This window comes from Schistocerca gregaria, chromosome 3 (assembly GCF_023897955.1).
Source record: "Schistocerca gregaria isolate iqSchGreg1 chromosome 3, iqSchGreg1.2, whole genome shotgun sequence".
Lineage (NCBI taxonomy): Eukaryota > Metazoa > Arthropoda > Insecta > Orthoptera > Acrididae > Schistocerca > Schistocerca gregaria.
This window is the reverse complement of record NC_064922.1, coordinates 604,645,237-604,669,831: the sequence shown is the minus strand read 5'-3', so window position 1 is coordinate 604,669,831 and position 24,595 is coordinate 604,645,237. Positions and strand designations below refer to the sequence as shown.

The following is a 24,595-nucleotide window of genomic DNA, read 5'->3' as shown; positions in this document are numbered from 1 at the left end:
TCTCCATGCTACTCTATCTTGTGCAAGCTTCTTCATCTCCCAGTACCTACTGCAACCTACAGCCTTCTGAATCTGCTTAGTGTACTCATCTCTTGGTCTCCCTATACGATTTTTACCCTCCACGCTGCCCTCCAATACCAAATTGGTGATCCCTTGATGCCTCAGAACATGTCCTACCAACCGATCCCTTCTTGTGGTCAAGTTGTGCCACAAACTCCTCTTCTCCCCAATCCTATTCAATACTTCCTCATTAGTTATGTGATCTACCCATATAATCTTCAGCATTCTTCTGTAGCACCACATTTCGAAAGCTTCTATTCTCTTCTTGTCCAAATTATTTATCGTCCATGTTTCACTTCCATACATGGCTACACTCCATAGAAATACTTTCAGAAACGACTTCCTGACACTTAAATCTATACTCGATGTTAACAAATTTCTCTTCTTCAGAAACGCTTTCCTTGCCATTGCCAGTCTACATTTTATATCCTCTCTACTTCGTCCATCATCAGTTATTTTGCTCCCCAAATAGCAAAACTCCTTTACTACTTTGGGTGTCTCATTTCCTAATCTAATTCCCTCAGCATCACCCGACTTAATTCAACTAAATTCCATTATCCTCGTTTTGCTTTTGTTGATGTTCATCTTATATCCTCCTTTCAAGACACTGTCCATTCCATTCAACTGCTCTTCCAAGTCCTTTGCTGTCTCTGACAGAATTACAAGGTCATCGGCGAACCTCAAAGTTTTTATTTCTTCTCCGTGGATTTTGATACCTACTCCGAATTTTTCTTTTGTTTCCTTTACTGCTTGCTCAATATACAGTTTGAATAACAATGGGGAGAGGCTACAACCCTGTCTCACTCCCTTCCTGACCACTGCTTCCCTTTCATGTCCCTCGACTCTTATAACTGCCATCTGTTTTCTGTACAAATTGTAAATAGCCTTTCGCTCCCTGTATTTTACCCCTGCCACCTTCAGAATTTGAAAAAAAGTATTCCAGTCAACATTGTCAAAAGCTTTCTGTAAGTCTACAAATGCTAGAAATGTAGGTTTGCCTTTCCTTAATCGTTCTTCTAAGATAAGTCGTAGGGTCAATATTGCCTCACGTGTTCCAGTGTTTCTACGGAATCCAAACTGATCTTCCCCGAGGTCGGCTTCTACTAGTGTTTCGATTCCTCTAAAGAATTCGTGTTAGTATTTTGCAGCTGTGGCTTATTAAACTGATAGTTAGGTAATTTTCACATCTGTCAACACCTGCTTTCTTTGGGATTGGAATTATTATATTCTTCTTGAAGTCTGAGGGTATTTCGCCTGTTTCAAACATCTTGCTCACCAGATGGTACAGTTTTGTCAGGACTGGCTCTCCCTAGGCAGTCAGTAGTTCGAATGGAATGTTGTCTACTCCGGGGGCCTCGTTTCGACTCAGGTCTTTCAGTGCTCTGTCAAACTCTTCACGCAGTATCGTATCTCCCATTTCATCTTCATCTACATCCTCTTCCATTTCCATAATATTGTCCTCAAGTGCATCGCCCTTGTATAGACCCTCTATATACTCTGTCCACCTTTCTGTTTTCCCTTCTTTGCTTAGAACTGGGTTTCCATCTGAGCTCTTGATGTTCGTACAAGTGGCTCTCTTTTCTCCAAAGGTCTCTTTAATTTTCCTGTAGGCAGTATCTATCTTACACCTAGTGAGATAAGCCTCTACATCCTTACATTTGTCATCTAGCCATCCCTGCTTAGCCATTTTGCACTTCCTGTCGATCTCATTTTTGAGACGTTTGTATTCCTTTTTGCCTGCTTCATTTACTGCGTTTTTATATTTTCTCCTTTTATCAATTAAATTCAATATTTCTTCTGCTACCCAAGGATTTTTACTAGCCCTCATCTTTTTACCTACTTGATCCTCTGCTGCCTTCACTACTTCATCCCTCAAAACTACCCATTCTTCTTCTACTGTATTTCTTTCCCCCACTCCTGTCAATTGTTCCCTTATGCTCTCCCTGAAACTCTGTACAACCTCTTGTTCTTTCAGTTTATCCAGGTCCCATCTCCTTAATTTCTCACATTTTTGCAGTTTCTTCAGTTTTAATCTACAGGTCATAACCAATAGATTGTGGTCAGAGTCCAGAGTCTGCCCCTGGAAATGTCTTCCAATTTAAAACCTGGTTCCTAAATCTCTGTCTTACCATTATATAATCTATCTGATACCTTTTAGTATCTCCAGGGTTCTTCCATGTATACAACCTTCTTTCATAGTTCTTAAACCAAGTGTTAGCTATGATAAAGTTGTGCTCTGTGCAAAATTCTACCAGGCGGCATCTTCTTTCATTTCTTACTCCAATCCATATTCACCTACTATGTTTCCTTTTCTCCCTTTTCCTACACTCTAATTGCAGTCACCCATGACTATTAAATTTTTGTCTCCCTTCACTATCTGAATAATTTCTTTTATTTCATCATACATTTCTTCAATTTCTTTGTCATCTGCAGAGCTAGTTGGCATATAAACTTGTACTACTGTAGTAGGTGTGGGCTTCGTATCTATCTTGGCCACAATAATGTGTTCACTATGCTGTTTGTGGTAGCTTACCCGCATTCCTATTTTCCTATTCATTATTAAACCGACTCCTGCATTACCCCTATTTGATTTTGTGTTTATAACCCTGTAGTCACCTGACCAGAAGTCTTGTTCCTCCTGCCACCGAACTTCACTAATTCTCACTATATCTAAGTTTAACCTATCCATTTCCCTTTTTAAATTTTCTAACCTACCTGCCCGATTAAGGGATCTGACATTCCACGCTCCGATCCGTAGAATGCCAGTTTTCTTTCTCCTGATAACGACATCCTCTTGAGTAGTCCCCCCCCCCAGAGATCCGAATGGGGGACTATTTTACCTCCAGAATATTTTACCCAAGGGGACACCATCATCATTTAATCATACAGTAAAGCTGCATGCCCTCGGGAAAAATTACGGCCATAGTTTCCCCTTGCTTTCAGCCGTTCGCAGTATCAGCACAGCAAAGCCATTTTGGTTATTGTTGCAAGGCCCGATCCGTCAATCATCCAGACTGTTGCCCTTGCAACTACTGAAAAGGCTGCTGCCCCTCTTCAGGAACCACACATTTGTTTGGCCTCTCAACAGATACCCCTCCGTTGTGGTTGCACCTACGGTACGGCTATCTGTATTGCTGAGGCACGCAAGCCTCCCCACCAATGGGAAGGTCCATGGTTCATGGGGGGGGATGTACATTTTTACAATACCAAATGGAACAATGACATTCATTACGCCACATAAGGGTTGTCTTTAGCACAAAAAGGGATTCACAATGCTGCAATTAAAATTTTGGATCACTTGGCCAGTGATATAAATGTTTGACAGGCAGCAACAGTGAAATGTCTCTTCTACTGAGCAGGTGCCCATAGGTCGTAAGGTATGCATTTTAGAGCCCACATTTACTATACCTTTTTTGCTTCAAATGACTGTTCCTGTCATATCCCTGAATATGACTGTGTCCTATGGGCCAAGACTACTGAATCACCAGTGTAGACATTGTCCTATGAAACATCACTTTTGAATCATCCTGTATATGGTGGAGTATTTTATATGGGCCATACTGAAATGTGTTACAGCTGTAGTAATAAGCAAACAGACTGTGTTCTAAAATAAATTTTGTATTACTTCGACCTCGCTAGATGTTATTTTTGCCACACAGAGGACTGTCCAGCAGCTCGTGATATGGTATAGATTTATCTGGGGGAATTGTGGTTTTTTTGGGGGGGGGGGGGGGGGGGAGGGAAGAGGTGAATAGATAGATAGATATTACTTACTGTTACCCTACCTGACAAGTGGACATAACTTGTAATTCAGTGTTTAGTGTCACCCGCTCAGTGTAAATGTCAGGATGTAGAAGAGAGAGTATCCTCCAGATTCCATGTCAGTGCTAATGTGAATTTTACAGATGGGGTTGTAATTTTTAACAGCACAGAGTTGAATTTCTAAAAATTTTGGCTTCTGGTGTGCCATGTCAACTGTGGAGTAAGTAGCAATTAGTTGAGAGAGTTCAGCCAAGTGTCAATGGTAGCTGTAACAATTCCACCAATTTCATTGAAGGAACATCTCATTTGGATCTGAGAAAGTGGTACACGGGAAATGGGAGTACAAATTTGTTTGCTGTTGAGTCATGCTTCGCCTGAATGTGCAATTCTTTACCAGTATTCATAGGCTCATTCTCATGAGGGACATGGGACCAGATCAACTGAAGCAACAGATATCAGTTTTCTATTCAATTTCTCCTTCTTGTGCTTATCAGGTTTCAGTTTCTGCAAGAATTTTCCTGTCTTGACTTCTGAGACAGAAGAGGACTGGTCTTTTCTACGACCTTTCAGCTACTGGTTGGTGGTAGACGGCTGATCAGTTCTTTGACATGTGTCCTCTTCCCTGCTAATAGCAGAGGGACATGAGGCACCAACGGGTGTGCTGATGGAGTGGTTACCATCAGTGTATTGAGACAACTGATGTCTCCTTCCTCTGACTGGAAAAATATGCACTGAGATGTGGCCAGGGCCAGTAGCAGCTGTTTGGGACCATTCCATTGGGCTAAAGGTGGATTTTGACACAATGTTTGCAAAGTGTGACATTGTACTGATTGAGTGGAGTTGTTCAACTTTCTCTTAGCATCTTGATCACATCGAAAACATCTCATAGGAAGCAGAAAATAGGGTATGACGTCACACCTATAAACCATGATTTTAACTTTCTCAGGTAAAACATTTCTACTGATGACTAGTATGAAAGCTCCCGTGTCCACCCTATTATCCTTACGTCTCCTCTAAATGTGATGAACGAAATTTATTCTGTGCCATTCTTGGTTAGTGTGCAGTTTACTGCTTGTAGCATAAGGTCCTGATGGAAGATGATGTCTTGTATCCCAGAGCCTTTCACGGGCCTGAAGTCTCTCTGTGGTTGGTTAGCATTCAAAATTTTGATCAATAGAGATTCATTTCTCATTTTCTCTATTGCAGTGACTACTCCAAAGCCATTCTTAGTATCATCAATGAAAGAAAGTGGTTTTGTCATGCAAAAGGTCTTCCATGAATTTTGGAGCATACCAAGAACTGGTCGCATTGTACAGCTACATTTTGCCTTGCTTTTCACCCTATGTTTTTTTTAGAGAACAATAGGCCTACCCTTATTCAAAGCCATCATTCTATAATTTCATTGCATAATTATTTGAGAAATGTGTTATTTTTAGAATTTTTGGACACTTACAAAACACTCTTGTTTTTAAATTACAGGTGGGGGTGTTTCTGAATAACTTATTTCATAGCAAATCAGCATTTGTGATTCACCGTTACTGCGAAAGAATAGATCAACCCAAATTTCGTTGCATACGAATGCAAATAAACTTACTTTTTTTTTATTTCAGTTACTTGCCGTGCATAATCTAATTTGTAGCAAATCAATGTTTGTGATTTAGTTACTGTAGCTGGTATTCTAACTAACATAGTGTGTTACATCTCGTTTTTCCTTAAAGAGGAGTCTATATTATATACCTTTCCGATAGATTAACTCCATTTTTGAGTTTGTTTACAACTAAAATTAACCTCAAAAAGATTTAGGAAATTAGTAATTTTTAACAAAGATTCTGTTGCCTTGATAGAAACCTCATTTTGTGTATTTGCTTCAGTTTTTACAGAGAAATACTAGTTTCTTAGCTTAACAGACACAAAAGATGATAAGGAGGCTTAGCTTAAAGCTATTTGTTTACTGTTCTGTAATACACTGCACTAGCCAAAGTGCAGCCCCACTGTGAATGCCATTCTCTAACACAGGATGAGTTGGCTGATATTCATACGCAGCTGGAAATCGCCCCGACTACTGTCAAATGGTTGGTAGCTACTGCAAATCAATGTCCTAGAAAACCTCCAGAGAGTCCTGAACCTGTGGTACCGGTACCCAAGGTACCTCAAGTACTATCCTCTCCTGTGGATCCAGTCTCCTCTGCAGACAGTAGGGGACCTGTCATTACCCGTCCACTTGACTGCGAGTGGTATTTCAATGGCAGATCTAGGTGTCCTATACACTGTCAATGGGGACAAGAGAGCACCGAGTGTGTTTCACCGACCCCTTAACCAACAAGTTAGAGATGCTGTCTTTCACTGAAACTTACCCTGTGAGACTCACTTCACTTGTCTTGAGGAGACCTGTTTAGTCTGACTTCAAAAGGAGACAAATGCAAAAGGGTAGGGTTCTATTAATCATCTGCAGTTCAACTGTATGGTGAATGATAGTACCCCTTAGGAAAATGGCAGCAAGGGACAAGAAAGGACACGGGTGTGCTCAGTGTGTATGCCTAGGGTTTCATTCAACATGCTGAAGGGACTATTCTGGAATCCGCTGAGGGAACAGGCTGTAAACACCTGCAGATTGTGGCACACTTTGGAGCAAATGATGCATGCTAGATAAAACATCAATAGTGTCATATTTCAATGAGAAACTTTTAAACTTTCAGCAAAGGAAGAGCATGTAGAAGAAATATGGTTCTTTAAAAGCATGGTGGACCATGCACTATATATATATATATATATATATATATATATATATATATATATATATATATATATATATATATATATATATATATATGTACCCAGCAGAATGGTTCATAATGAGAGGGACCCTCCATGGTATACAGTCATGGCAAGGAAATTTATTAAGAAACAGAGGTTACTGCATAATATGTGCAAAACGAAGTACAGGACTATAGATAGAGAGATGCTGAATGAACAGACTTGGCTATCTATCAAAGAGAGCAGCGAGCAAAGCCTTGACTACCATTGCATAATACTGTCATATAATCTTTCACAAGGCCCAAAGAAATATTGGTCATATTTAAAGGTCGTTAGTGGCAAAAAAGTGAGTGTCCAGTGCCTGCCCAATGAGACGAATTTAAATTGAGGGTAGCAAAGCAAAAGCTGTGTTTTAAAATGTTCCCTTGCAAAAGAAAAACCAAGAGATTTGCCCCAATTTATTTCTTGTACTATTGAAAAGATGAATGAGATCAGCATTAATGTCAGTGGTATTGAGAAACATTTGAAATCATTAAAACTAAACAAAGCCGCAGGGCCTGACGGAATCAATATCAGATTCTACATTGAATTTGCTGCTCAGTTAGACACCCTTTTAACTGTAATCTATCATAGATCCCTTAAAAGAAAGACTGTGCCCAGTAGCTGGAAGAAGCCGCGAGTAACACCCATCTACAAGAAGGGTAGTACAAATGATCTATCATCCAATACCTTTGCCACTGATTTGTTGTAGAATCTTAGACCATATACTGAGATCAAACAGAATGACCTCCCCCATGCCAACCTGCATAGATTCCAAAAACATGAATTGTAAATGGTTGCGAAAACACACTTGCCCTCTTAGCCACAAACAATACAGAGCTGATAGAGAGCATCATGACTGATACAGGGATTAGTTATCACAAGGTCGTTGTAGCTAGGTTAAATACAGTTTCTTCCAAATCCATCAGAAACAAATGCAAAATAATTTTATTTAAAAAAGCGGATAAAGTGTCACTAGAAGCCTTCCTAAAAGACAATCTCCATTCCTTCCGAACTGACTAAGCAAATGTAGACGAGATGTGGCTCAAATTCAAAGATACAGTATCAACAGCAATTGAGAGATTCATACCTCATAAATTGGTAAGAGATGGAACGGATCCCCCGTGGTACACAAAAAAGGTCCGAACGCCGTTGCAGAGGCAATGGAAAAAGCATGCGAAGTTCAGAAGAACGCGAAATCCCGAAGATCGGCTAAAATTTACAGACGCGCGAAATTTGGCACGTACTTCGATGCGAGATGCCTTTAATAGGTTCCACAATGAAACATTGTCTCGAAATTTGGTAGAAAATCCGAAGAAATTGTGGTCGTATGTAAAGTACAAAAGCGGCAAGACACAGTCAATACCTTCGCTGCGCAGTGCCGATGGTATTGTTACCGACGACTGTGCCGCTAAAGCGGAGTTATTGAATGCAGTTTTCCGAAATTCCTTCACCAGGGAAGACGAATGGAATATTCCAGAATCTGAAACACGAACATCTGCTAGCATGAGTTTCTTAGAAGTAGATACCTTAGGGGTTGCGAAGCAACTCAAATCGCTTGATACGGGTTAGTCTTCAGGTCCAGATTGTATACCGATTAGGTTCCTTTCAGATTACGCTGATACTATAGCTCCCTACTTAGCACTCATATACAACTGCTCGCTCACCGATAGATCTGTACCTACAGATTGGAAAATTGCGCAGGTCGCACCAGTGTTTAAGAAGAGTAGTAGGAGTAATCCATCTAACTACAGACCTATATCATTGACGTCGGTTTGCAGTAGGGGTTTGGAGCATATACTGTATTCAAACATTATGAATCACCTCGAAGGGAACGATCTATTGACACATAATCAGCATGACTTCAGAAAACATTGCTCTTGTGCAACGCAGCTAGCTCTTTATTCGCACGAAGTAATGGCCGCTATCGACAGGGGATCTCAAGTTGATTCCGTATTTCTAGATTTCCGGAAAGCTTTTGACACCGTTCCTCACAAGCGGCTTCTAATCAAGCTGCAGACCTATGGGGTATCATCTCAGTTGTGTGACTGGATTCGTGATTTCCTGTCAGGAAGGTCGCAGTTCGTAGTAATATACGGCAAATCATAGAGTAAAACTGAAGTGATATCAGGTGTTCCCCAGGGAAGCGTCCTGGGACCTCTGCTGTTCCCGATCTATATAAATGACCTGGGTGACAATCTGAGCAGTTCTCTTAGATTGTTCGCAGATGATGCTGTAATTTACCGTCTAGTAAGGTCACCCAAAGACCAGTATCAGTTGCAAAGCGATTTAGAAAAGATTGCTGTATGGTGTGGCAGGTGGCAGTTGACGCTAAATAACGAAAAGTGTGAGATGATCCACATGAGTTCCAAAAGAAATCCGTTGGAATTTGATTACTCGATAAATAGTACAATTCTCAAGGCTGTCAATTCAACTAAGTACCTGGGTATTAAAATTACGAACAACTTCAGTTGGAAGGACCACATAGATAATATTGTGGGGAAGGCGAGCCAAAGGTTGCGTTTCATTGGCAGCACACTTAGAAGATGCAAGAAGTCCACTAAAGAGACAACTTACACTACTCTCGTTCGTCCTCTGTTAGAATATTGCTGCGCGGTGTGGGATCCTAACCAGGTGGGATTGACGGAGGACATCGAAAGGGTGCAAAAAAGGGCAGCTCGTTTTGTATTATCACGTAATAGGGGAGAGAGTGTGGCAGACATGATACGCGAGTTGGGATGGAAGTCATTACAGCAAAGACATTTTTCGTCGCGGCGAGACCTTTTTACGAAATTTCAGTCACCAACTTTCTCTTCCGAATGCGAAAATATTTTGTTGAGCCCAACCTACATAGGTAGGAATGATCATCAAAATAAAATAAGAGAAATCAGAGCTCGAACAGAAAGGTTTAGGTGTTCAATTTTCCCGCGCGCTGTTCGGGAGTGGAACAGCAGAGAGATAGTATGATTGTGGTTAGATGAACCCTCTGCCAAGCACTTAAATGTGAATTGCAGAGTAGTCATGTAGATGTAGATCATGTGAAACCCAATGTCAAACATTGAAAGCTTTGGATCAGGGTAGGCAGGTAGGTGCAGTAGACGTATTTCTTAATTTCCGAAGAGCGTTTGACTCAGTAATACATCTATGTTTACTTTTATCACCATGGAATCAACTGCAATTTTGAATGGACGGGAATCAACTGCAATTCGTGAATGGATTATTGACTTTTTGGCAGGGACGATGCAGCATGTTATCTTGGATGGAAGTTGTCATCTGATGTAGAAGTAACTTCAGCTGTGCCGAGGGCAGCGTGTTGGGACCCTTCCTGCTCAAGTCGTATATTAATTACCTTGTGGACAATATTAACAGTAACCTCAGGTTTTTAAGGAGATGCATAAATATTCAGTCAGATCTTGATACAATTTCAAACTGATGCAAAAACTGTCAACTTGCTTTAAATGTTCAGAAATGTAAAACTGTGCATTTCACAAAATGAAAAAGAATAGTATCCTACAATTACAATATCAGTGAATCACAGCGTGAGTTAGTAAACTCATACAAATACCTGGGTGTAATACTTTGCACGGATATGAAATGGAATGTTCACATATAGGCTCTGTTATGGGTAAAGCAGATGCTAAACTTCAGTTTATTGGTAGAATACTAGGGAAGTGCAATCAGTCTACAAAGGAGATTGCTTACAAGTCACTCATGCGAATCATTCCAGAACATTGCTATAGTGTGTGAGACTCGTACGAAATGGGGCTAACAGCAGATAGCAATTGTATAGAGAGAAGAGCAGCACAGTGATGCTGAAAAAAGTGAATGTGCAAATTCTTCAAGATACACATATGCTATCCCAAGAAAGTCTACTAACAAACTTTCAAGAACTGGATTTAAGTGATGGCTCTAGGAATATACTACAAACCCCACATATTGCTCTTGAGAACAAGATTAGAATAATTGCAGCACACACAGAGGCATTCAAATAATCATTCTTATCGTGCTCATGAATGGAAGGGGAAGAAACTCTAATAATGATAGAATCTGATGTACTCTCTGCCATCTACTTCATGATATTTCTCAGGGTATTGATGTAGATGTAGATGGTGTGGCAAAAGAAGGCAATGCCATGGGATTGTAAGCCTCTGCTTTAAAATCTTGTTCTATATCTGTTGATACGGCCATCTTGGCATGACCTCAGCTACAAGACTAGTAGCCATTGCCCGAAGTCCCCGTGTCCCATATTGGACAAGCATTTACTCTCAACTTACATGAGGTGGTCACAGTTCAGGAATCAGCATTCTGGTCCCTGCACTGTCATTGGGCTACAATAATGAGTGCTCGGTGGATACATTATGCACCATGTCGGGTGTCGTTCCTCAAAGGCCCACATTCCTGTGAAATTTAGAAAAGCGGAGGCCAAACCCTAAAAGAAGACCATAATTAACTAAGCCAAAAAAGTTGAGAGAAAAGTTTGAAATGAGCTGAAACTGATAGGTATCCCAATAACAGCCACATCATCAATGTAAAAGCATGACTGGGCATAAGACTCCTTTTACTCATGTCTTACAACAGGCAAGAAATTATCGCAGGCCTATTCTATGCGAACAACCTGTCTAGTATAATGCCATCAAATCTGCAATTAAATCCTTACACATTCAATGCAACTGGAAATGACAGAATAACTACATTAATAAAGAAAAACCAATCTCAGAATTCCCAGTACTTTATTTAAAGATAAAGAATTAGGCGCAAATCAGAATGAAAGTGAAAAAATAATCTTCATATTACTCTTATACTGACTTGTGTCTGTTAAACTGCTGGGTGTATACTTGCATTCTAAATTAACATTAAACCATCACACAGACACTGTGTGTGCTATAGAGTGAGAGAGTCATATTTGTTATACAAATTTAGAGTATGTGAAAGTGAAAACATGGTGCTTAGCCCCTATTACGCATTCTGTCATAGCAACATAACTTACTACATACTCCTTGGGGGCAGTTCATCCAGGGCAAAAAGAGCTTGTGTGTGTCAGAGAAAGGCAGTCGGATGTAAAGCAGATAGCCTGAAGGCCACTATTCAAGAAACTCAGTGTCATTACAGGCCCCATATTATTTATATTGAGTGGCCAACTATACACAAAAGAAAACACTGAGTGTCACAAATTGAGGAAGTTGTTTCATTATAATACATGCAAGACTGACTAGCTATTTTCCATACTAAGTAAGACTTCTGCTAACTGTGCATACCAGCAAGTTATACTGTTCAATGCACTGTGTATCTCCTTCACAACCTTCAGGAATGTGGATTAGAGAAATGTTCTATATGAGACATCGGGTCTGACCAGTAACATAGGAAACATGTAACCAACACTGTAAACAATATAGCGACTTTAACGGGATGTTATCGGTGAGTTTTTCAAACAGGTTGGGCTACAGATCAATATGTCACCATAATATGTCACCATAACAAGGTTTTTTTTGTATCAAATTCATTGGCTTTGGCAACTAACAACAATACTGTGAATATATGTACCACAAAGTGACATTACAGAGACCATTAACATTACGTTGGTGGTCAAATATGATTCGTATCAAGCATTCCTCTCAGCCCAGGAATGTTCCGTAAAGTGGCTTAAAAAAAGGCATTTTATACCATAGAGGAATACATAGATTGTGCAAAATAAGACACTAAAATTTAACTTATACTCTGTATGTACATGTGTAAGCTTTAAATGTTATCTTTATTACTGTGCTGTATTGTTTATCATTTACTTCTTATTAACTGTGACATCAATAATACATAGAATACTTGAAAACAGAAAATAAATTTCAAATTAGAAGACCTGTGGCCTTTCAAGTCTTTTGAACATTAGAGAAGCTGTAGGGAAAAAAGCACATTCAAACTTTGTTGGCATTTTCTTGTGGAAAACTATTCACGTGGTGTACTAGACAGTGTTCTTTATATAACTAAGAAAGGAAGGAAATCACACGTTTGTAAATAAACTGGCATGCTTGTATGACACATATTTCCAGATTAGTTTTAAATGATCAAATTCAATTTCTTTCCCCTCTGTTAAACTGAGCTTATTTTATACACACATGAAAGACCTAGATAATTATAATGATAAAAATGAATTTTATTATTACTATATGTAGGTCAAATCAGTGTTTGAGACCAATTTTTCAGTTTTGAATGTATTAACTTTTATGTGAACAAGTATTTCTGTCATCAAAATAATGTGGTTGTGACAGTCAGCTGTCACCCGATGACAGCCAAGAAGTTGAAAATCAGTTAGCAAAGGAAAAAACAAGCAGCATATCAATAAAAATTGTTTCTTTTTGTAAATATTGCCAGATTTTAATAAGCATATATGAACAGTTCAATTAATGCATCTACATCTCCCTCTGCTACTTATATTACAGTGTGCGGCAGAGTGTACATACTCTCAGAAGCACTATCTTCTTCTCCATTTTTCATCCACTCACAAATGGTTCATGTGAACAACTGTCAGTAAGACTCTTCTTGAACTCTAATATCACCGATTTTTCCACCACAGTCACGGTCTTGGAGTGCATATTTTCAAAATTTCAACATAATGCATTATAGTACCTGCAGGATAAGTTTGGCGAGCATTTCCACAATGCTGCTACACTTACTAAACAAAACATGTGACAAAAACATACCACTTCTTTAGATCCTCTGTTAATCCTACCTTGTAAGGGTCTCGGATAAATAACCAATACCCAAGAACTGGTCAAGTAAATGTTTTGCAAATTTTGATGTAAATATATCCAACGAATGCAAAATTTATTTACATCAGTCATATTAGTCCTCACATAATTTAGTTCTGTACCTGTGTAGACCACAAACATTTTATTTATTTATTTTTTTTTTTTTTGTGGTTCATGGAGTGGGTTCCTGTTGTCATGTCCTAGTTCATGAACCACGGGCAATGTGTGAGTGTCCAAGTAAGTGGTCCTGACAGTCGGGATACCATCCTCTGTGCCCTCGGTGGCTCAGATGGATAGAGCGTCTGCCATGTGAGCAGGAGATTCCGGGTTCGAGTCCCGGTTGGGGCACACATTTTCGTCTGTGCCCATTGACGTATGTCAATGCCTGTAAGCAGCTAAGGGTGTTCATTTCATTGTAAAGAGAGAGTTATGTTGAAGAAAGAAACAAAGCGAAACAGATAATTGCAGCATCCAAGAAGAAATCTTGGGAAGACTTTGGAAACAGGTTGGAGACTTTGGGTCAAGCTGCTGGAAAACCATTCTGTAGTGTAATTAGCAGTCTTCGAAAGGGAGGTAAGAAGGAAATGACAAGTATTTTGGACAGGTCAGGAAAACCGCTGGTGAATCCTGCTGATGCCGTGGGCAAATGGAGGGAATATTTTGAAGAGTTGCTCAATGTAGGTGAAAATATGATCAGTAACGTTTCAAATTTCGATGTGCAATGGGATAGGAATGATGATGGAAACAGGATCACATTTGAGGAAGTGGAGAAAATTGTCAATAGATTGCAGTGTGATAAAGTGGCTGGGGTAGATGAGATTAAGTAAGAACTCATCAAATACAGTGGAATGTCATGTCTTAAATGGCTATACAGGATAATTGAAATGGCGTGGGAGTCGGGACAGGTTCCATCAGACTGGACAAAAGCAGTAATCACACCAATCTTTAAACATGGAAACAGAAAAGATTGTAACAACTACAGGGGTATCTCTTTAATCAGCATTGTGGGTAAAATCTTGTCAGGGATTGTTGAAAGGAAAGTCGAGTATTAGTTGAGGACAAATTGGATGAAAATCAGTGTGGGTTTAGGACTCAGAGGTTGTCAGGACCAGATCTTTAGCTTACGGCAAATAACGGAACAGGGAATTGTATCTATGCTTTATAGATCTAGAAAAGGCATATGACCAGGTTCCTAGGAGGAAGTTATTGTCTGTTCTACAAGATTATAGAATAGGAGGGAAACTTTTGCAAGCAACTAAAGCTCTTTACATAGATAGTCAGGCAGCAATTAGAGTTGACGGTAAATTGAGTTCATGGTTCAGAGTAGTTTCAGGGGTAAAACAAGACTGCAGCCTATGTCCACTGTTGTTCATATTATTTATGGATCATATGTTGAAAACAAAAGACTGGCTGGGTGAGATTAAGATACATGAACACAAAATAAGCAGTCTCGCATATGCAGATGACTTAGTTGTGATGACAGATTTGATTGAAAGTTTGCAAAGTAATATTTCAGAGCTAGATCAGAAATGTAAGGACTATAGTATGAAGATTGGCATCTCCAAAACAAAGGTAATGTCAGTGGGAAAGAAATATAAACGGATTGAGTGCCAAATATGAGGAACAAAGTTAGAACAGGTGGACAATTCCAAGTACTTAGGATGCATATTCTCACATGATGGAAATATCGTGAAAGAACTGGAAGCAAGGTGTAGCAAAGCTAATGCAATGAGAGCTCAGCTACGATCTAATCTCTTCTGCAAGAAGGAAGTCAGTACCAAGACTAGTTACCTGTGCACCGATCAATCTTTCGACCAACTTTGTTGTATGGGAGCGAAAGCTGGGTGGATTCAGGTTACTTTATCAATAAGGTTGAGGTTATGGATATGAAAGTAGCTAGGATGATTGCAGGTACTAGTAGATGGGAACAATGGCAGGAGCATGTCCACAATGAGGAAATCAAAGAAAAACTGGGAATGAACTATATAGATGTAGTAGTCAGGGCGAACAGGCTTAGATGGTGGGGTCATGTTACACGCATGGGAGAAACAACGTTACCCAAGAGCCTCATGGGTTCAGCAGTAGAGGATAGTAGGAGTCGGGGTAGACCAAAGAGAAGGTACCTCGATTTGGTTAAGAATGATTTTGAAGCAACAGGCTTAACATCAGAAGACACACCAATGTTAGCACTGAATAGGGGATCATGGAGGAATTTTATAAGGGGGACTATGATCCAGACTGACACTGAAAAGCATAATCAGTCTTAAATGATGATGATGTCAAGTTTTGTTTTGGCTACTAGTCATCTTCAAAGGGAGATGAAATGGATTGATAGAAAGTATCTTGTCAATGTGGTTAGTTTTAATTGTAAGTTGACGCTGGTTTTATGTGCAATGTGTTACATATACTTATGATGAGGTTTAAGTGCAAAATCTTGCACTAAGTTTCATTATTTTGCACTTGAGATGTAACAACAACACTGATGAGACACTTTACATAAATTTGTGTCACGTCCTTTTGAAGGTGGCTAATGGCCAAAATGTATCAGAAAATAAATAAAGTAATTGTTGCCCAGATAAACATATAATGAAATGATAGAAAACTTCTTTTGTGGATAAGTTATACTTCCTTGGAATTCATGCAACGAATCTCAACCTGACACCTAATTTTCATGCAACTAGTTTTATGCGACAGTTGCACTCCAGGTGACACCAGATGGATACTATTACACACTTTATAATTTTTCATCAACAGCACAACTGAATATTAATGCATCTTTGGCACATTTATGTCCCATATATGTGACATTCATGTGCAACAAGGGTCATCCTTTAGGAGATCTTCCACAGCACATTCCTGGAATAGGTACTTTCCTGCACACAACAGCATATCAGCAAACAGGCTCACAGAGCATATCACTTTGTTCAGATGATTTACATACATGTAGTGAACTGTTGTGACCTTGGTAACACTCCCTTGACGTATTACCAAAATGACCTTAACGTCTTACGACTTTAGAAGTTGAGATGTATTTGTTGGAAGTTGTGAATCCAGTCACAAGACTGGTCTGGTCTGAGACTGTACATTCTCGTATTTTGTTCACTAAGTGACAGTGTTGAACTGTATTAAATGCCTTCTAGAATGGAAAATTATGGCTATCATTGGTGATTGGGGAGGAACTGCACATTCAGATTAAGGAGGAAATCAGCTGTGTCCTTTTCAAAAGATTAATCCCTGCATTTTCCTTCTGGAATATGACGTACACAGCATCTGAACTGTCCATACGTACAACCAAACACACAATATTTGGTAAGACATTTGAAGTACAATTTGATCCTTGGTGGTGTATATTTAATGCAGAGATTGAAACCACAAAAGTTTATGAGTAATGGTGGAATGTATATGTGTTGGCCACTAATATTGCTAAATTTCAATTACATATGGTAGCCCTCACCAAACTATTAATATGTTACCTTCACGACTAGTGTACAGTGGCATAACATCAGTAAAAATCCGTGTGCAAAACCTTTTAACCCTTCTGTCATTGTTTTCTCGTCTCTCAGACTACAATTTAAATGCAGTTGACTTTCCTACTCCAATCACTTAACTTAGACTATTTCAGCTCAACTGTGAAAGATAAAATAATGTTGACAGATTACTCACGTTGTTCAGCACCAGATCTTCAATATTTTCTTTTATAGACGTATGTGTTAACACGTATTTAGAGTGCAAAAGCCTTGAAAATATTAGGGTCTTGCCGGAATCACTCAGTCCAACAAGCAGTATACCTCTTCTGGCACTCCTTTGCCTTCTCCATATGGCAAGTAACACTAATTGGGATAAAACACGAATGTATGGTCTTTTATCAAAGTTTATGTTCCTCTGCTCACAACATTTTAATACACGACTGACAGCATCTAATATTCAGAATTTGTTCTAAATTAAAGTACTTCCACTTACCCAAAGTAATAAATATGACGAGGACAGCAATTACAATCCCAATTAACTGAGAGTCTTTTACTTTTACTAATGACGGTCCTGGTTGTGGTTCTGCTTTACTAGCTGTATCGTGTTCCATCTCGCGAACGCTAATTTACGTACAGAAGCAGCAGACAACAGCACGCAAAGTATGACTGGAACAAGTGTGTGATCTACAGACTCAGTGGAAATAAACAACAGCAAGGAGCATGTTAATGCGTTTGTGGTTGAAATTTGTTTCACTTATATGGGTTTCCGTATGAATTCGACAATGAGGTTGTGTATAACAAAATACAGAAGCATTGGATTTAATATAGTTTTTTCATAAACATTCTCATACAAGTTCAAAGTTTTTCATACACCAGAAACATGCACATCTGTGTCATGCACTACAATGCGGTGTTCTATCTCTGACTTTTCTTGATCCGTATGCACTGGTCACTGGTCTGTGTGGACTGTGGACGTGTAACGAGCGAACAGCGAAGGCTATACATGTAGCTTGGTGACTAAAGTAACATAATGATTATTTAAGAAGAATTTTCATACAGTATTATTCTATAATATACACGTGTTAAGTAAATACGGTACCAAATACTTAGTATGCTTTCAAAAGTGAGACGCGGTTAGAGGCACCATGCCACGAATTGCGCGGCCCCTCCTGCCGGGGTTCGAGCCCCCTTTCGGTCATGGTATGTGTGTTGGCCAAAGCGTAGGTTAGTTTAAGTAGTGTGTTAGTCTAGCGACCAATTATCTCATCAGTTTGGTCCCTTAGGAAAGAGACATGCATTAAGCTATCACGCATCATCTAACTGGGAACTAATTGCATATGGGTTCCACTAGGTTCCATCATAGGTCCTTCACTTTCTCCTGTGTATATCGATGACCTTTCATCAGTAACATTACCAGATACGAAGTTCCTGTTGTTTGCCGATGATACAAACATTGCAATAAATAGCAACTGAAGTGTTGTATAAGAAAGATCGGCTAGTAAAATATTTTTGGACATTAATAATTGGTTCTTAGCTAATTCTTTGTCACTAAACTTTGAAAACAAAACACTACATGACGTTCAGAACTTACAAGGAGTGTCCCACTAGTATATGACTAACATACCATGACAAGCAGATAGAAGAAGTGGACAGTGTTAAATTCTTGGGATTACAGCTTCATAACAAATTCAACTAGGAGGATCACACCACAGAAGTGCTGAAGTGGTTTAACAATCTCTATTTGCAATGCGAATTGTGTCAGACATAGGTGATATAAAAATGAAACTACTGGCATACTACGCTTACTTTCATTCCTTAGTGTCATGTGGGATTATTTTTTGGTGTAATTCATCAAGCCAACCTAAAGTTTTCCGGGCACAAAAACATGCAATGAGAGTTATATGTGGTGTGAACTCAAGAACATCTGGCAGATGGCTTTTTAGGGAACTAGGGATACTAACTACTGCTTCCCAGCATATTTATTTCTCAATGAAATTTATTATTAAAAATATCTCACTTTTTCAAACCAACACCTCAATTCATGGAATCAATACTAGAAATAAGAATAATCTTCACAAGGATTTAAACTCACTTACTCTTGTGCAAAAAGGTGTGCATTATTCAAGAACACACATTTTCAATAACTTGCCAGCAGCTATAAGAAGCTTAACAACTAATGAAAATCAGTTTAAGAGAAGCCTAAATGATTTATTGGTGGCCAACTCCTGCATAAGTAAAATCTAACTTCTGCACCATTTCAGTGCACTAATGTATCCAATGCAAATAAGTACTGTAGTAGTTCTATTATATGTTTATTAGCTTATAAATAAAAAATCATTATTTTAGTACATTAATGAGATCTTAGTAAATGAGTGTTTGTAAAATGGTTCTTTCACATAGTGTTCATTAAAAAATGATGATCATTCCACTTGGGAGCTGTGGAAGGTAAATTAGCTTATTTGTTTCAGTTCTACATATTTATCACTATTACTGTTTTTCTAAGATGTTCCACACCCTGGAGGACCACCTCGCTATGGATCAATTAGAATAAAAGTAAATCTAATGCAATTTAATGTACACACATTTGATCGTTTTTCAAAAGTGCACTATTAAGTGTGAGAGGGAACTGAACAGTTTGTGATGCTGCAGTCATACAATGATCTTTAAATGAGAACACCACCATTTGACTGTATTGTTGTTTATCTAATTAAGACCTAGGTTTCGGCCTTTTATGCCATTTCACGTGACTGAAGTTTTGTCATTAACGTATAATGCAGGACATGAAGGTGGAAAAACTAATCTTTTTACAAGGTAGTGATATGACACCTGGAAATTTGCGGGAGCCAACATTTTTTTCTTAATTTATGGCCAATTTTTAGCTTGATGTCCTGCAATATATACGTTAATGACATAACCTCAATCACTTGTAAAAAGGAATGAAGGCTGCAACCTCAGTCCTAATTCAACAAACAACAATACAGTCAAATGATGTTATGTTCATTTAACAATATCACAGAGAATGTAGGCACACTACCCAGTAATAATACTGCATTTGAAAATGCAAACTTTAAAGCAGAATCAAAACAGTAGTTGGTACAGGAGATGGAAAGGAATCCTATTTTGTGAAAATAGGCATAGCTGTATGTGAGTGGAGTCCTAAGTGGCACAACTGCTGAAAATTTATTTATTTGCCCGTGAGACCTTGTTGGTACATAGAATGTACATTATATGGTGGACATCATTTAATACAATATATTTCCTATCCTTTTAATATCATTAATCTCTTATGGTTACACTAGTTATTGTTGGTACATTATTTGTATTTGTTCAGCGGTTACAATATTGTTATCATTTCAGTGGATATGCAAGGTACTTTATTATTCACTTTGGCACATTATAATTTATCAAAATACTCTTTCAGACTATTGAAGGCAGTGATCAATTAAATACATATTTACTGCAGCTTTGAACCCTCACATGTTGTTTATTGATTGTATGGTACTAGGTGGTTTCCAGAATATCTTTTTTCCATGCTGCAAACTCCACTTTGGCAGAGCTTAGTTTTTGTATGGCGCATTTAGAGATCCATTTTTTTGCCTTCTGTTGTGAGTTTGTACATTTTCATTTTTGAAGAAGATTGTGGGATTTTCAGTCGCATACTGCTGTATTAATACTATGGTTCCATAGATGTGAAGGCATGGAAGTGAGAGGATTTGCAATTTTCTGAAGATTGGCTTGTAATATTTTCTGTTTTTGACACTTTCTATGATTCTTATAATTCTTTTCGGGATTATAAATAACTTGATAGTGTTTGGAGAAGCTGCCCAGAAAATGATTCCATACTTCAGGAATGACTGGATGCTTGCCTAGCATACACGTTTTAGGCAGACTTTGCTACACCAGCTTTCAAGGATCGTCATCACATACCAGGATGTGTTCACTTGAGATTATCAGTATGAGTTCCCACGTGAAATCCCCCTGGATATAGAGCCCAAGAAACTTTGTCAGGTCAACTCGATTTACAGCTTTGTTTGAAACTGGATATTTATAGTTTGTAAGACCTTTTCATTAGCATTATGGAAGTTTATTGCTACGGTTTTTACTTCATTTCTGATTAATTTATCGTATGTGAACCATTGTGCTATGATATCTGTTGTCTTTGTTATGTTTTTTGTAGTAGGTTTTCTGATTGGGCAGTAATGATAAAGCTTGTGTCATCAACTAGCTGGTAAGCATTTTGACACTGCATGTTTTTTTGTAAGTTATTTACATTTTGGAGGAACACCACTGGTCCCAGTGCCGATCCTTGGGGAACACCATATTTCATGTCTTGGTAAACTGAGAAATGGTTTGTGATTTTGTTGCTGTCAGTGTGTTATATTTCCACTGTGAGTTTCCATCCACAAGTCAAGGCATACACCAGTGATGTATTCACCACTGTCCACTTGCTGGTAAATTTCGCTTAGGAATTTCTAGACAGCACTGTTGGTTGGGCTTCTTCCTAATCCCATGTTGTGCTGTGGATATGATTTGATATTTTTCTCATAAAGACTTTTGTGGAAGACCTTCTCTAAAATTTTTGAGAAGCCAGACAATATGGCAACTGGCCTGTAATTGTCAGCTTCTGCTGTGTTTCCTTTCTTGTAGATATGTTTCACTTTTTAGACAAGAAGGGAAGTTCCTGATGCCAGTCAACTTTGCATAAAAATGTTAGTGGTTTTACAATGAGTTAACTAGCTACATCTTTTTATGATTTTATCAGGCATGCTATCTACTCCTGAGGACTTTTTCGTTTGTAATCTTTTTATGATGGTCAGGATTTCTTCTTCATTCATTGGTTACAGATAGAATACGGAAGTAGAGCTCTTGACCTTAAATGGTAATGCTGTTGTATTTTGGTTACTTGGAGTAATCTTACTGATTAGTTGGCCACTTATGTTTGTAAATTTGCTGTTGAAAGTATTTGCCAGCATGATATTGACATTTCTGGTAGTGACATTACCTGTCTGTTGTTTCACAACTGTCCATATGCCTTTAGTTTTGTTTCCAGTAGACTGAATGTCTTCATTTTTAAGTATTTTCTTGTATTTTCTTTAAAAAGCCTGAAACTCATCATCTACCTCATATCATATAGTTTTCTATTTTTCTTGCTTGAAATCTTTATTCCAGTCATTACCCAACATTTGTTTCTATTATTAGAGTCCAGTCTATGTTTTTTTTATTGGGAGTGCAGTTTCATAGTAGTTGCTAAATATTTCCATAAATCTGTTAGTTTTCACATGTAGTTCCACACTCATACACTCAGTGGAGGATACAGAAAAACCTCATGGATGGGGCACTAAGGAACCTGAGCTACCTTTACTTTTACCATAGTAAAAAATAATCAAGTCACATGCAAAGTTTAAGAAGGTTTTACTTAAACTGATTATACATATATATAGGACAATGCCATCTTATTATATAAAAAAGTTTCAGTTGTGGTACTCTTCCTTAAATGATTAATTCTATGTGCCTATTCTTCCTGGCAAACTGGTTAATTACATCATCAATAGGACATTCAATGTCAGGGCGAGTGTTCAACAGAGCTAAGCCATTAAGTCGATCCTCCTTCATTGTCTACCTCAGCTGTCTTTGTATGCCGCAATCTTGAAAAACTTCTTTCTACTGTAGCAATAGATGCAGGTAGACAAGCAAATATTTTGTACAGTGTGTGCAAAGTAGGATAGTCAGATCTAGGACAAAGAGACAACGCTTGCACAACAGGGTCATGATAGTTAAAGGCGTTTATGTTCGTTTGCTTGTATTGAAGAATGTCTCCCATTAGTGTCTTTTTAGTCACAAAATAGAAGAATATTCACAACTTTTCTCCAACAAATGCTGGACAGAATAACGTATAGAGATCTCTGGAACGGATTAGACTTTTCTCGTAGGTATCTGTTACCTATCTATGTGCCAGACAGAAACATATATGAGGGTGAATCAAATGAAAAACTTAAATATTTTTTAAAACATTATTTACTGTGCAGAAGTGGTACAAAGCTGTATACATCTTTTTCAACATAATCTCTTTCACACTCAATGCATGTCCCCCAGTGCTTACAAAGTGCATAATTTCCTTTAGAAAAAAGTTCAATTGGTAGTCCGTGCAACCACTCATGCACTGCAAGACGTACCTCTTCATCAGGACGAACTTCTTTCCTCCCATTGCATCTTTGAGTGGTCCAAACATATAGAAATCACTTGTGACAAGGTCTGGTGAGTATGGTGGATGAGGAAGACACTCAAAATGCAGGTCTGCGATTGTTGCAACTGTTGTATGGGATGTGTGGGGCCTTGCATTGTCATGTTACAAAAAGACACCTGCTGACAGCAATGCACGTTGATTTGATTTGATTGCAGGTCGCAGATGATTTTTTAGGGGATCTGTGTATGATTCACTGATGATAGTGGTCCCTCTACGCATGTAATGCTCGAAAATGACGTCCCAAAAGAGAGTCAGCATAACCCCCTGCTGATGGTTCTGTTCTAAACTTGTTCAGTTTTAGGTGATGGGGAATGGCGCCATTCCTTGCTCGCTATCTTCATTTCTGGTTGGTGGAAGTGAACCCAGGTTTTGTCCCCAGTAACGATTCTTACAAGGAAGCCATCACCTTCTCGTTCAAAGCGCCAAAGAAGTTCATCACAAGCATTAACACATCGTTCTCTTATTTCAGGAGTCAGCTGCCGTGGCACCCATCTTGCAGAAACTTTGTGAAACTGGAGCACATCATGCACAATGTGATGTGCTGACTCATGGCGAAACTGTAAACATGCTGCAATGTCATTCAGTGTCACATGTCGGTTTTCCTTCACTATGGCTTCGACTGCTGCAATGTTCTGTGGAATCACAACTCGGTGTACCTAACCTGGATGAGGAGCATCTTCCACTGAAGTCACACCATTTGCGAACTTCCTACTCCATTCATAGACTTGCTGCTGTGACAAACATGTATCACCGTATTGAACCTTCATTCGTCGATGAATTTCAACAGGTTTCACACCTTCACTACGCAAAAACAGAATAATAAAACGCTTTTCTTCCCTGGTGTAAGTCGCAAGTGGGGCGGCCATCTTTATAATGATACTGCGACGGCATATGTGCATCTACACTATGCTGCCACTTGCAGGCCATTCTGCACGCTGTTTGTAGCACGCTTACCAACTTACAGGATAACGGCGCGAAATTTCAATTTCTTAGTACAGATTTAAGGTTTTTATTTGATTCATCCTCGTAAAATACGATGACACGGATACGTGTGCTGCATAGGAAAGTATAACTACTCGATAACTCGATTCAGTCGAGACGACTGTCGAAAGAAACGAAAGAATAGCGTGCTGGCTGACTGGTGGAGGCGGCGAGATTGGTAATGCTGGTGGTCCCTTAAGGTGGGAGGGGGGCGCCTTGAGCCCTCCCCATATGTATCCACCACTAATATACTGCATTCCATGTTTCGTTAGCTAACAGTTGTCTAAAGATGTCAATATTCTATTCACTCAGAATTTTCGTTCTTCTTTGACAAATTCTGTTTGTATTGAGGTTTTAGGTATCTGTAGTGTATGCAAAACAATATACTGCCCATTATGATTACTAAATCCTGTTTTTATGGTTCCAGCCTTGAAGTCGTTTTTCCTGCATTTATGAATATTTGTTCAATAGCAGCATAAGTAGTTTTCGTAGGTCTAGTGGGAGAGACTATAGTGGCCTGTATATAATACGTTGAAAGAATAATCATG

At 38.8% G+C, this 24,595-nt stretch overlaps 1 protein-coding gene and 1 non-coding gene across 2 annotated transcripts in view; one reads left to right on the top strand and one right to left on the bottom strand.

The window, feature by feature from the left end:
• Nucleotides 1–17,737, bottom strand: part of LOC126353902 (signal recognition particle receptor subunit beta-like) — a 50,061-nt gene extending 32,324 nt beyond the window's left edge. Inside the window, exons 1-2 of the mRNA XM_050003126.1 lie at nt 17,316–17,737; nt 17,019–17,185 (exon numbers count right to left, since the gene is read on the bottom strand). Coding sequence (XP_049859083.1) covers nt 17,019–17,185; nt 17,316–17,433 — 285 coding nt within the window. The 5' untranslated portion in view covers nt 17,434–17,737. The remainder of the gene's footprint in view (nt 1–17,018; nt 17,186–17,315) is intronic.
• Nucleotides 13,629–13,703, top strand: Trnat-ugu (transfer RNA threonine (anticodon UGU)). The gene has a single exon. It is a non-coding gene; the product is annotated as a tRNA-Thr (tRNA).
• Nucleotides 17,738–24,595: the final 6,858 nt, after the last annotated feature.